At 37.9% G+C, this 14,328-nt stretch overlaps 1 protein-coding gene across 1 annotated transcript in view; it reads left to right on the top strand.

The window, feature by feature from the left end:
* Positions 1–14,328, top strand: part of brinp1 (bone morphogenetic protein/retinoic acid inducible neural-specific 1) — a 184,775-nt gene that overhangs the window by 101,990 nt on the left and 68,457 nt on the right. The window contains exon 5 of the mRNA XM_034709655.1: positions 11,292–11,461. Within this exon, the coding sequence (XP_034565546.1) occupies positions 11,292–11,461 (170 nt within the window). The remainder of the gene's footprint in view (positions 1–11,291; positions 11,462–14,328) is intronic.

Genomic DNA, 14,328 nt, shown 5'->3' with positions numbered 1-14,328 from the left:
AAGACTTCACATTATGAACAGTCAACTAATGAAAATTTTAGTTGCTAAGCACCTGAAATTTCTTGAAATGTCATGAGTGCATGGTTAGCATGTTTTAGCTAGTAAGCATTTCAAACACTGACCGTAACGAACCTCACAAACAAACATACAAACAAAAACCCGGCTTGCCTGCAGGAATAATGAGGGTCTTTGAACCCAAACACCAACAAGCATTAACTTTGTGTTGACACAATGTGTGTTGACCCCCAGCTACATATTTTCTCACTGCCTTGTAAACAGCCTCAAGCAACAGTCCTTGCAAACACAAACATGATGTGATTACTAGTTTTGCCTCTCAGATCCCAGTCTTCTTATTCACTTGGTAAACAGAGTGAATTTGACTACAACATGCTGATTTGAAATGCATTCATCTTCAGAATCATCTGCCTATACGCTCAAAGATCTAACAACACCGCTTTAATTTCATTCACGCACACACACACACACACCCAACACCATTACAGTCATACATATGGTAATTGCATTTTAACGTACATGCCAAATTTAACTGTAAGATAATTGTCTTCATAAGTACTTATGAAGCTCATGGACATTTCAGGTAAATGTGGGAGGATGATTATCATATGTATTGCTCAGATTTATCTACAGACACTGTGTGATAGAGAACAGATCACTTAGCATGTTAAGCACTTCCTGGAACAAGCGCTTATAGAAATGCTATTTCCATCGCAGACATATTCTTTTTTTATGTTCGCCCAACGCCCGCTGTTACCAATCCAGACAAACACTGAACATCTGTAACATCATATTTAATTATCTATTGCAAAGATTGATCTACAAAAAGAGGAATAAATGGAAGGATTTTGGACTTGCCTCCCAAAATAAAAGTTAAGCACCCCTGCTGTCCAAGTCTAAATATAAACGGCTTCTCCCTCAGTTCCCTTATCTTATCTCAAGCTCTGAGGGACGCATGACGGCAGCTAGCAATGATTACTTTGCCAATTGCATTTCAAAGATATAATTAGTGAGATAATTCACCCTTTTTCCCAAACCCTGTATTGTATAATGGTATGCATGAAACATTACCAAGAAGACGCAGTTGTGTAAAAGGAGGTTTGTCGCTTTGTAATCTCACAATCAAATTGCCTTTGAGAAATATTCATGATACTTTGCTCGTGTTGTAGCTCTTATTATTATAACACAGTATTGGCATGCTTGGATCACAGAGCTTCACATATCCTTATTTGGTTTAATTAGGGTGTCTGTGTTTTAGTTTTTTAACTCTTTATGGGCAACTGTTGTCAACACTGGTCTAAACTATTCTGAGATGTTTTGCATTTAGTAAAAAAAGAAAGGAAAGTTGGCAATGCCCATTTTTGTCCTTTTTGAGACTTCAACTAAAACTTTGCTGAAAAAGAAAACCAATAGCAGACTTTTTTTATTCCAGGATATTGCAGTCCACTTAATGTCAAACACTGGGCTTTAATAATTTAGCCAAACTGTGCAGGAGGGATATCAGGTGTGAAGGGTTAGAGCTGCAATATCACACACACCATTCTGCATGATAGTTCATGCTGGGACTTTCATTTTGGAAATTGGAAATACAATATTGGGCTGAAATATAATATGAGGGTTGAATGTAATTAAGTGTGGCTAAGCTTGGAAGATTACTGCCACCAATGCATCGTGTGGTTTAAATTGGAGAACAGCTCACAGTATCAATTTCTACCACAGTATCCTTCCTAATCTTATCGCGTTACAATACCATTTAATTTTCCTTTTTATTTTTTACATTTGGTGCCTTTCATTGCCTCTGTTTTTCAATCCCGTCTGCTCTTCTCCATGTCTGAGTTATCACCTTATTATCTTTAACCTTGAGGCCATTTTGTTTGAAGTTATGGGTCAGTACCTTCTTATCTCAATCTTGAGATTGCCCATTACAGACACTGTTATATGAACCAATAAATGTGCACACTAGACTATAGTGATAAAGTGCGAAGAAGAGGCTAATTCTCTCTTTAGCTACCGTCATTTTCTGGTCTCAAGAGTCATGATACACCTGAGAGAGGAGAGAAGTGAATTCTCCTTCTTGCAGGCATGAAGAGATGAGTGGCCGAGTCCAAAGAGCTCCATTAGAAGCCTCCTCCTCTGAACTGAATAAAATGGTTATAATGTATCATCACTAAACCATTGTTATGTCAGATAGGAGGTTATTTTTGTCTTTAAGGCACTTCAGGTTGGGAAAGGAAGAAAATGAAAGGGAGCTCATTTTCTTCATTATTGACTTCTTGAAGGCGCACATACCTGAAATGCAACCAACCTAGCAAACACACTCTGAAAATTCAAGACTCTGTACTTGAATGCATAGGTTTAAGAGTGAAATAGTAAAATCAAAGCCACCTTCCTCAGTGTGTTCAGGTGAGCTGTTTTAAAGTTACTTTAGATAGAAGTGTATTGAAGATTAATTATGAAAAACAAGAACTGGTGATAGTATGATGTGTTTCAGATCACATGACTTACATTGCATGTCCTTTGACAGATCTATTGTGCATGTGAACATCACAATTTTGATGGTCAAACGATATATGTATACCTTCCAAAAAGCATTTCAAGAAAGTGTTTTGGATATTAGTCTTTAACCACAGCTAGCCCTTATTTATTTTTTTGTACATGCATGTGTATATATATATTTTTTTTTCCTAAAAAAATATATTTTTGGGGCATTTTCGCCTTTAACTGATAGGACATCTGAACAGAGACAGGAAATAAGGGGAGCACAGAGTGGGGGAAGACCTCCAGCAAATGGTCGAGGAAGGGAGTTGAACCCGCGACTGCCTCGATGAGGACTATAGCCGCCCTAGATTCGGTGTGCGCTTAGACCACTAGGCCAAAGGCACACGATACATTTATATTCTTAAATATAAGCTTGTAGTCAGATAAAAGCTTCCTCCATTCATGGCTCATGCCGTGGAGAAGACAAACAAAAAAAGGCTAGTCCCAAATAAAGGCTAGCCCCCCCCCCCCATTGTTTATGTTCACTGGATTGCCAATCAAGCAAACTTTACTTTTCCATCAGTATCGTTCTGGTAATTTGATGATTGGAACCATGTCATGTGCCGGTGTTTTATTTTATGCGTAACTATTTTTTGTAGTGACTTACGAGTGCCAAAAGATGGCAGTAGCTACAAAAAATGCCACATAAATACATTTCAACCCGTCACATTTTTAATTACATTTTGTCTGTTGAAAATAACACAGCACTCTCACTTTGAATCCAAGCTGTGTTGAGTTACTTATAGCATTTGGCAGTGACTTAAGAGGATCAAAACTTGAGAAGTTATACATATCACACAGAGGAAATTAGAAAATCCATCCTCTAATACAAGACTGATTCAAATAAAGGCCTAGTAACTTTGGCAGTTGATGTACATGAAGAGCAAACTTTTTGAGGACGTACAGCAAACAGGCAGAATCATGCAGGTGATAGTCCTCGTCTTAGTCCTGGTGCTGGTGTCACTGTACTCTGATGTTCAACATCTGATGGTTGCAACTCAACTTCAGTGCGAAATACAGAGAAGAAGATGACTGTGAACACACAGCAAACACTTATGTAAGCCATGCATGATTTAAATAATTTAGAATACAGCACTGCAAGTTGTTTTCAGATGAAGGAAATGCAGCCAACACATTTGTTTGGCCTCGAGGATACAAGTAATGATGAGCTGCATTAAATTTAAACAAAACCAATAAATCGCCAAGAGGCACATTAAGGGGATGTTTGAATTAAAGCAACTTAAAATATTTGGTGAGGGGAAGGAAAGAGAACATGGTCAAGTTAGGGTTTAGCACTGAGTGGGCATCTAAACAGTGCTGTTTTTTCAGGTGAGGTCACTCTCATTTAACCCTTTAAAGTCACTAAATATCCCTTTTTCTTATCAAATTAGTAAAACTTGAGCTCCCATTTAATCACTACTACTCATATATTCTACAAATAAGACTTTTACCAATACGTTTTTTCATTTTTATAGTCCCTTGGCTTCTTTTTGTTTAAAAAACAATGGCGCCGGGAAGCAACGGGCGCCAGCACCCAGTTGAATAAAAACAGAACAAAAAACTGTGACAGTACCTTTTGTTTGGTAAGTCTGGATTTATGGAGCCACTCTTGACTTAATAAAAAGGGTTTCTTTATTTGAGCTTTTATGCTAATTTTCTAATTCCTGTGGAGAGGTACTGGCCAAGGTTGCAGTGGGACAAGGACTCCCCTATACTGTCACTGTCGGCACATCTCAGAAGGTCACAAACAATAGAGTTAAAATGGGTAATTGTAAAGTTTAGCTCTTACTGACACCAGAAAGACAGCCATGTTAATTATAGTTTGTGTGCTTTATGAACGTGTGGAAAAACACACTGCAGTAATGTAGGTGAGCTTCATTCTAACTCTGATTTAACAGAGGGGGATTGTCAGTTACTTTCTATGCTAATACGACCGACTGACAGCATCTGCAAATACGATGTTTGGAGAAACAAGTATCAATTACATGCTTCCTCTTTGCTGTCGGAACATTTTAACTACCGCACACAACCTGAAGCTGAGTTTATGCAGCTGCTTTAAAGAGGCATCAAGGCATGTGTATTTTGAAGTGCAAGCATATGACCTGACTGCATCCTTGGTGCACACTGCGCGTGGGAGACTTGAAGTTTAGGCAGAACAAACACATCTCAGACTTCCCCCAACAAAAGACACCACCGCTGTGAGTCGGTGCGCCAGACTTTAACAGAGTTCTGAGGCCCGGAAACTGGAAAACACATCAAAACGTGTTGACACAGATGCTTAACATCTTTTGTTTGCCTGCAGCCGCAGAGAACAACACTGTAGGTTTGGTGTGTGTTTATTTACAGTACAATCGGAACCTCTCTTTGTGTCCAGGGCTACAGAAGTACAGCACCGGCAAGGTTGTATGGAAATGCTTGGGAGATGTTGCAATCAGTAACGTTATGAAGGACAGATTTGCATTCAGCCAAATCTTTGTGGGACATAGTTAACCACATCTGTGACTGCTGCTTTTCACATGCTTAAAAACAGTTTCACTTTGAGTTAGATAACTGCTGTTTCGTTGTGAATTGTGATTGTTTTTGCACAAAGAGCTGGACGTCAGTTATGTTGACAGAGACATTCAGAAGAATGTGAAAGGCAAATTGTATGGAATTAAAATCACTGACTCGATTTTTATGTAAATTCGGCAAAGTGTCTTTAAAAGAAAACAAGATCCACCTTAACTCTCCCTGAAGGGAAACCTATGCAAGAAGGGTGAATGTTAATACATAGAGCTCAAGAAGAAAAGAGTCACCAAGTAAGAAAATACAAACTCAATATAAGCCTTAATTTTGCTCATACTAAAGCTCATGTTATGCAAGATCAACAAAAGTCAGACTGCATACCCCCAGAGCAATGTCTTTGTGTTTTTACATCAACAACTTTCAGAATAGCACTTCTCATTTGGGAGTGACTACATCTCAGCACTAAAGATTTTCCCTCCTACTCTCTAGCGAATACTCAACCTATATGACCGGATTAGAGACCTTTGCAGTGCAACAGTCTTATGCGCTCAGCACCCGAGAGGAAGAAGTACTTTATCGAAATGACTCGTGGTCACTGAAGCCTGAGGCTAGAGTTCATATGCAGAGCGCCGGCTGTGCCCTGGGCGGTGAGCAGAAGACTACTCACACAAAAACCTCACAGAACAACCTTTGCCACATCATACTTGAAACTTTTTTTTCCTTTTTGTTGTAGGCCTTATTGTTCTGCTGCCAACATAAAAACTACAGGGCATAATTGAACTGTAAGAGTGAGGCTGCCTGAAAGCCTCAGCCACATTTCAGAATTTCTTTGACACCAACTTGTAGTTATAGCTGAGTGTAAAACCACTTCAATTTATTCATGTTCTTACTTGAATATATTGTGGGTATGTTAAGTATTATGTATTCCAAGAATTCTCTTCTCCTGTTAATCCTTCAGGATCTCTTAAATATAAGAGAATATTGTCAGCATAACATGATATTTTATGCTCTACTCTATACGCATTAATACCTTTAATTTTGTCATTTAGACAGTATATTGAGCTAAGTTTGCATAAGGGGGAAGCCTTTTCTCACTCAGCATGAACCATTGATAAATGGATTTTGCTGAGGAGTCATCATTTAAGCCTTAAAAGAGGGGCCGTCAAATTATATTTTTTTCTAATTAATGATTAATCGCATATTTCTAATAGTTAATCGAAAGTAATCCTATGTACATTTCCATTACATTGCATTTCAAAGCAGTTATAAAGTCCATATTAACAATGTAAAGCAGTTCCCACTGGTGTCTGTATTTGGGAGTCAAATTAATTTAAAAAAGAGGACATTTTATTATTCAATTAAAAATTGCACTGTTACACCAGTGTGTTCTGAAACCATGACTTAAAGGTAGGACACAGCTTCAGTGTTTATCCTGTGAAATGCATACACTTTATTTTATTTTACTTACTGACGTCCAATGTTCCCATGTTAATGGAACATTTGCACTTCTGAAGAGTTCCAGTTTGGTTGCTTTCTCTGTTTCATAGAGGTCCTGTATTGGTGAAATTGTTGCCAATGGCAGTAAGGCATTTGACTGGTCACAACATGCCAACCTGAGGACTCCCCTTAGACCCCAGTCATCCATAGTGTTGGCTGACCTACAGTCAGTTGCTATTGTTAACTCCTTCGATCTAGTTTAATCCACAGTTCTGTGGTGATTTACACACTGAAAAACAGTGCTCTGATGTGGTCTCCTGCCGACATCTGTCTGATTTGCTGCAACTGTATTGGTAGCTCGAACACAAAGTACTTCAGTGGTATTTTCATTCCATTTGACACAAAGTGCATATTACCTTTGACTTGTCAATTGGGCAATTTCTTGATTGATATAAGACAAGTGTTTGTACCCATGGCATGTGCCAGCGTATTACTTCTTCCTACCTCTTTCTACCCACCTTAATCAGCCATTATTCCTCATGAGTCATTCATCAACCGCACCCCCTAAGCCAAACCCAATAAGAGGCAGAGTAGGGTGGCTTAGTGGCTTGCCTTTATTACTCTCTTCAAAGTAAAAGCCATCTAATGCTTTATACAATGATTGGTACCAATTTTTGCTTTCTTGTTTCAAAAAATGACCACCGTCTAGACCTCCATGACCCCCTCGGAGGCCATGCCTGAGCCTTAATGGTTTTTGAAAGTCATTTGAAAAAAAAGGAAAAAACTAAACAATTACATCCATTAGCATCTGTCCTCTGCACAGCACAAAGCAGTAGTTTAATGTTCTCCATGAAATGACACACATTTGTAGCATTACCACCAAATGGAGCACTCCCAGCCATGCCATTGCTTTAAAACACCACTTGCACTCATAACCCTCATCGACATCCATATGCATGCACACACACGGGCAAAAATTGAAAAAATACATGCTTTATGCAGTAGATGCCTTTGCACACTAGCACGCAAACCCTTGGTGATTTTGAGGTGAAACAGTACATTGTTTTTAAATACCTCTCAGCTGTAAACACATAAGCTCTGCATGAGCTGATTAATTCTGGCAGCGTGCCAGTGTGGTGCCTTGTAATAATGTAACACAATGTATTACTTACAGGAAGGTGCACACAGATGAATTTTTTAAAGCCTCCGAGGTAATGATTTTGCCTGACCAGCAGCAATAACCACAAAATATTTATGCACAGAAGACTTCCTTTATGCCACACTAAGTTGCAATAGAGATAAAAAAAAGGGCAGATCAGCGGCTTAATGTGGGACCATTATTCTTGTGCAGTAGTGTAAGTCAAGTGTGTGTAAGTAACTTTACTATCCCCTGAGGGAGCAAGAGCATGGCAGCGTCACAGAATGGAGGCCTTCGCCCGTTCAGTGCTTGTTCTCTAACCAGGCATGAGACATTGGCCCTGACTGCTACCCACCCCTGGTCACGGTCACCACAAGTTAAGTGACCAACTTGCGACGCATCACCAGGAGCCAAATAACCATTCACATCACTGGGAAACCTGAACATATGTGACATGCTCTTGAACAAGTTCCCGGCATATGGTTTGCCTTTTGAGCAATAATCTTCGAAAGGCGAGGTTTTTGTGAGCTCGCGGAATGAGAATTGCTGTCTGCTTGTTTGCTTTCTATGTGTCTGTTTCTGCTTGTAGGAACGAGAGATGGGGAAATATGATGTGTATTGAAGGAGAAGCAGCTCAACCCGTTATAGTGTGTCAACAAACAAACATATGAGATGCAAATCAGAGAGATTGTCTGGTACTCTGTAAATATTTGGCCCTGTTACTGCTCGGAGCGCTCACATTCCTCTCTTTTGTGGTATTCAGACACTGACTGAAAGGTCAGTGGTGTCGTTTAAATAAAATCCCCCACATTTTTCCTGTGGACATTTAAACTTGATGTACTGTACATACAGTACTGAGCGCATATTCAGTGAGGTTGAGGCCTTCGTTGGTTTTCATTTATTCATAAGGCTGCATTTAGGGGGATAGATTAGAGGCATGCTGTTTTTTGTAGGCATTATCAGTTTTATATTCAGAGCAGTTTTGACCTCATAACAGTGGGAGAGATTCAAGTTCACATCTCATTTAAGGTAGGAAATCTACCTCTTTACTTCAGCAAATTAGAGGGATTATAGGTCCACATTAGAATGATTTATGAGTCAAAGCCAACAACATCAACAATAATGTCTCTGCAGAATGGTTTGGCTGAATTGTGGGAAATAGTTAATCCTGGCAAATAGTTATGTGACTAAGACACCCAGTAAATTCCCAAGATAAGATAAGATCTGCTATGATCCGATTTGGGTCTTAAGAATGAGTGTGGCAAATGAGCCTATTGATGCCCTTTAGCAATATATGAAGTTAAAGCCTCCATCTCTTGGTTTCACTCAGATATACAACATGGGATTTGTCAGAGTAATGTATCATATTGAGATGTACAAAGACGTTTCAGAGAACCCTAACCCTTTAACTAAACAGGAAGTAAGCCATGTTGAATTAGAGAGTCGATAATAATGTATTTTTGTCCATTTCAAGGGGTTATACTTGATCAAACTTCAAGTCGTGCATCTTGTCCACTTCAAATTTGGTGGGAAGCTAGAAGAGACATTAAATGATGAAAAGTGTATCAGGAAGTGTATTATCCTCTCATAGCTTGGAGATAGCGAACCAAACAATAAGTCCTTCCTTTTGAACTAAATACTCAAAAATAGTGCATTTTTGTCAACTTCAAGGTATCATAATTGATCGAACTTCTCTTTGGGGATTTATCCTGTCCACTTCAAATTTAGTGGGAAGCTAGAAAAGACGTTAAATGATAAAAATTGTATCAGAGAGTGTGTTATTCTCTCGTAGCTTGGAGCAAGTGAACCAAACAATAAGTCTTTCATGTTGAACTAAATATTCAGAAATAGTATTTTTTTGTCTATTTCTAGGTATCGTACTTGATCAATTTCTCTTTGGGCGTTCATCTTATCCACCTCAAATTGTGTGGGAAGCTAGAAGAGACATTAAATAATAAAAGGTGTATCAGGGATTGTATTATTCTCTCATAGCTTGGAGCTAATGAACCAAACAATTAGTCCTTCCTTTTGAACTAAATATTCAAAAAATAGTGTATTTTCATCTACTTCAAGGTATCATACTTGATAAGATTTCTCTTTGGGCGTACATTATATCCACCCTCAAATTTGGTGGGAAGCTAGAAGAGACCTTGTATGATGAAAGGTTTCTCAGCTAGTGTACAGTCCTCAAACAGCATGGCTATTGCAAGCCTTCAAAGTGGCGTGTTTGACCATGAAGCTGGAAGGGGTTTGGAACTCCTTTGTTCATACTGCAAGCTCTCCCAAACTTACCGTCAATGATTAGAGTGTCAACCTGAAGACATCTATATGGAAATGCTGTATTTTTTACTCAAAGTTTGGAGGCACACTCTATAGTAAACAGGAAGTTGGCCATTTAAACAAATTTGCCCTTAATAGTGTATTGTTGTCCATTTAAAGGGATTACACATGGTCCAATTTATCTTTTGGTGTACATCCTTACCAACTTAAAAGATGGTGGAAAGCTAGGAGAGACCATTAATGATGGAAATGTTCTCAGGGAGTGTTCAATCCTCTTTCAGCATGGCTATGGGTAGCCTTCCAACGTGAATTTTTGGCCATGAAGTGGGACGTGCTTTGCAACTCCGATGTAAATGCTGCAATCTACCCCTAACTTACAAAAAAACAAGAGTCACAGCTTGAAGACATCCATACAGAAACATTTCACCCCCTATAATAGCTGTCAGCTTATTGTGATGTAGACAGACTTAGTGTAAGGGATCCCTCTGAGGTTTAAAGCTTGATAAGATTAAATAAAGGAAACCAAACTGAACTCTACCTGTGTCGAAAATGAGAAAGGTAAGGTAGAAAATAGCTTAGCCCCTCTCGAGGCAGCATTAGGGTCAGATGGGCCCGTAACTTCATTTAACTATGAACATGAGTGAATATACTCTGACATCCAGAGAAATATCAGTGGAATTCTGGTTATCGTGGAACCTGAAAAGCAACACCACAGTACAGATATCCAGGTACAATCTTCCTCAAGAGGATCAGCATGCTAATAAGAAGCTGCAGCAGCTCCTGTACTTAGCCCTATTTTTCTAATGTCCCCTGCACTAATTAAACCCCTGAAATCTGAACGGTTGTTTCATATCTAAGTGTTTGTATTCAATTTTTCTTTTCCCTTCCAGAGGTACCAGGGGAAAAGGGAGATACCGGACGTGATATATTTGTTCTGCACCGGATAAAATTCCTGTGGTTTTTGGGGAGGGAAGAATTCTATATCAGCAGACCTCTCATGAAAATAATGCTATCCCAATAGGGGTAAATCCGAGGACAATTCTGGGGATGATGCCAGCTGGGGATAAAGCAGGAAATACAGAACGTGTTCTTGGAAAACTGGGGCATCTGGTTTCACAAGCAGAAACTGCTTGCCTTGGTATTTAGACCTCTGACTTATCCCTTTTTTGAGAGCTCAACTGACAATGGAGATATGGCTGGGTTGGACATTTCCCAACAAATTATCCCCAAAGCACACTCACATTATTCATAAAGTGCACCTTAAATTAAGATTATTAAATTGTCATCAACACTTTGATTTCACTTTTCCCCCAAATTCTTCCAAGGCATCAAGCTTGTGTAATCCTAATCCTATCTCATGCTCTTGTGTTACCTGTAGGAGAGGAAGCACTGACGATGTACCTGGCCAAAAACAAGCTGGACAGGAAGCTTGTCAACGCTACTCAGAATGTGGAAGCTCTTCATCAGCTGGCCTCATCCTACTTCATTGACCGTGACGGAACGATGAGGAAGCTGCACGAGATCCAAATTTCTACCAATGCCATCAAGGTTGGTACATATGACAGAAGACACTCAAACACATAAGTATGTTTATTATGATGTCAGTACAGTGGGGCATATGTGGTACTACTACTGTCTCTAAATCCACATCAGTCAGAAAATAGCTGTCATCTTCACAGGGGGATGAATGGTGGAAAATGCAATGTAAATGTTAAAAGAATGAAACACTTTTAAAAGAATTGAGACAAATCTACATTTTGGAAAAAATAAATGACATTCTATAAAAGTAAATTATATTAGCAAAACATTTACCAAGGCCAAAACAAATTTGCGTTTAAGAAAACAAATGTATAAAATCAGAAACAGTTTTACAAGCGGTGAGACAATCTTACAAGTGAGCGAACATTTTTACCAGTCCTAAAACAAATGTACAAACGGCAGATTCTCCCTGAAAAGGAATGTACCAAATACAGGAAGTGGTCCGGATGTGATTGAGTGAGCATTTTGTTTTGACAAAGACTAGTGTGAAATCACACAGAAAGGTTACCACATGAGTAGTACACCAAGTATCAGAACATCTTAATACTTAACTTGAAATATTTAAAAAAAATGCTTAAAAGTTCAGCTCCAATATGTTTCAGTATTTAACAATATGTACATTCGACCATAATAATCATGGTTAGAAAGTTTTAGTTTATTTGTGTCACTGTCACCAGAGGCTTTAATATTTTCATCTGTATTGGCCTTTTCCTTTACCTTGATTAGCCGAAGAAAACCCAAGAGACAAAACAAGAAACTGTTTTTCAGAGTATCTTCTAAAGAAAACCTTATCAGTGTTATGAAAGCACCTGCACATTTTAATCTCTGCCACAACAAACATTCTATCTGATAAACATCTTAAACCCACGACTTCCTATTTGCAAAGGAAGTTACATTTAAGGGAGAGTTATACTGATAAGGACGTTTTAATATGACTGATGTCTGAAGAGGATCAGGAAGAAGAATAGCTGGGTTTTAAAAAAACACAGAACAGGGATTTTCTCTGACTCTGAACACATTCTATATTCGTGCATATCCATCAGATGTCAAAGAATAAACTACCGTGAACAAGGTCATGTACTGTTTGTGGGCTGATTCGAGCTTTTGGACAAACTACCTTTGTTGCTTTTGCTCAAGGCAGTCTCCTCTTTCTGTTTCAGCTGTTTGAAGAAAAAGTAGAAAACTAGACTTTTGAGTAAATGCTTGTTCACCCAGAGGGGCTGAGGGGAGGCTAGGGAGAGCAATTGTAAAATAAAAATAACATCAAGTCAAATCAAAGAGGCCAGAGTTTTGGAATCCCCCTCCCCTATGACCACCTTCCTGTAATTAGGCCAAATGTTCACTTGCGTCACTTTCACTCAATGCTCTTATGCTGAAATGTTGTCCCAGGCCACTATTTGGTGAACAATATCTCTTGCAAAGCTCTTTATTTGAGTCCCTGCTAAAGACAGTCATGAATCACCTAGATGGTAGGTAGGCCATGTCGATGATTAAAAAGTGTCAGGTCACGGCCGATGTTTGTTTCAGGGCCATCTCTCTCTCCTGTTCTGTTTCCTGCTCTGTCCCTCCCTCTGCATACTGTTGTTTTGACCTCTTGGTGTAAATAAAGCACTGACATTAATCAAGGGATGTCAAATTTTCTATAAAGAACACTGATAAAATTATTATTTTTTCAGTTGTTTTGGCCTCTCAATGTAAATCAAGCACCTGTTTTTAAAGAAAGAAGACATTTTTCTGATAAGACCAAAACACCCAAATCACCAAAACACCTAAAGGCATCACCGGATTACACAAAAAAACAAACAGAAAACATAGTGATAAATCATAAATGCTTCATGAAAATGTAAAAATGTAAATATAATAATAATAATAATAATAATAATAATAATAATAATGATAAAACTACTACTACTACTAATACTAATAATGAGATTAATAATACAAATATATTAATAATACTAATGCTACCACTACTTTTACTAGTATTATTATTAATAATAATAACAATACTAATATAAAAATAATAATGATACTGCTAAAACTACTACTACTACCACTACTGCAACCAATAATAATAATAATAATAATAATAATAATAATAATTATAACATTAATAATAATGATAATAATGACACTACTGCTACTGCTTTCACTACAACTTCTACTACTACGACTTATTCTACTCATAATAATAATAATAAAAATGATTACAATGATAAAATTAATAATACAACTACTAGTACTAGTATATACTACTACTAATAATAATACTTATTATTATTAGTATTATTATTATTATTAAAATAATAATAACACTTCTACTAATACAACTACTACTTCTGCTACTACTACTACTACTACTACTACTACTAATAATAATAATAGTTATAAAAATAATAACACTACTACTGCTACTGCTACTACTACTACTACTACTACTACTACTACTACTACTACTGCTACTGCTACTACTACTACTACTAGTACTACTACTACTAGTACTACTACACTAAACACCTATTAATGTACATTAAATAAACAACTCCAGGAGGTCCAGAGCATCGGGGCAGTAATTGTATAACACCAGATTACAAGAAACGTTTCTTCAAGTGCAAGCTCTCTTTCTCTTTATCTCCCTCTTTTTGTCCTTATTTCTCTATTGCTCTCTCTGTTACGTCGGCTTGAATGTAAGTTATGGACCCATTTTTATATAGATAAGCTAGCTTTCTAAAAGTGTAACCCCCAAAATTGACCCTTTTTCGGTCAAACAGCCTGTTAAATGAAGAATATGCGCGTCACTCAAATCTATTAATTTTGATGTACACACCACTTCTCCCTTTTCTGTTCAGAATCAATCTCTATGGCATATATTGAGC

This window comes from Notolabrus celidotus, chromosome 19 (genome assembly GCF_009762535.1).
Source record: "Notolabrus celidotus isolate fNotCel1 chromosome 19, fNotCel1.pri, whole genome shotgun sequence".
Classification (NCBI taxonomy): domain Eukaryota; kingdom Metazoa; phylum Chordata; class Actinopteri; order Labriformes; family Labridae; genus Notolabrus; species Notolabrus celidotus.
The sequence above is the reverse complement of the archived record's forward strand: the minus strand, read 5'-3'. Positions and strand labels throughout refer to the sequence as shown.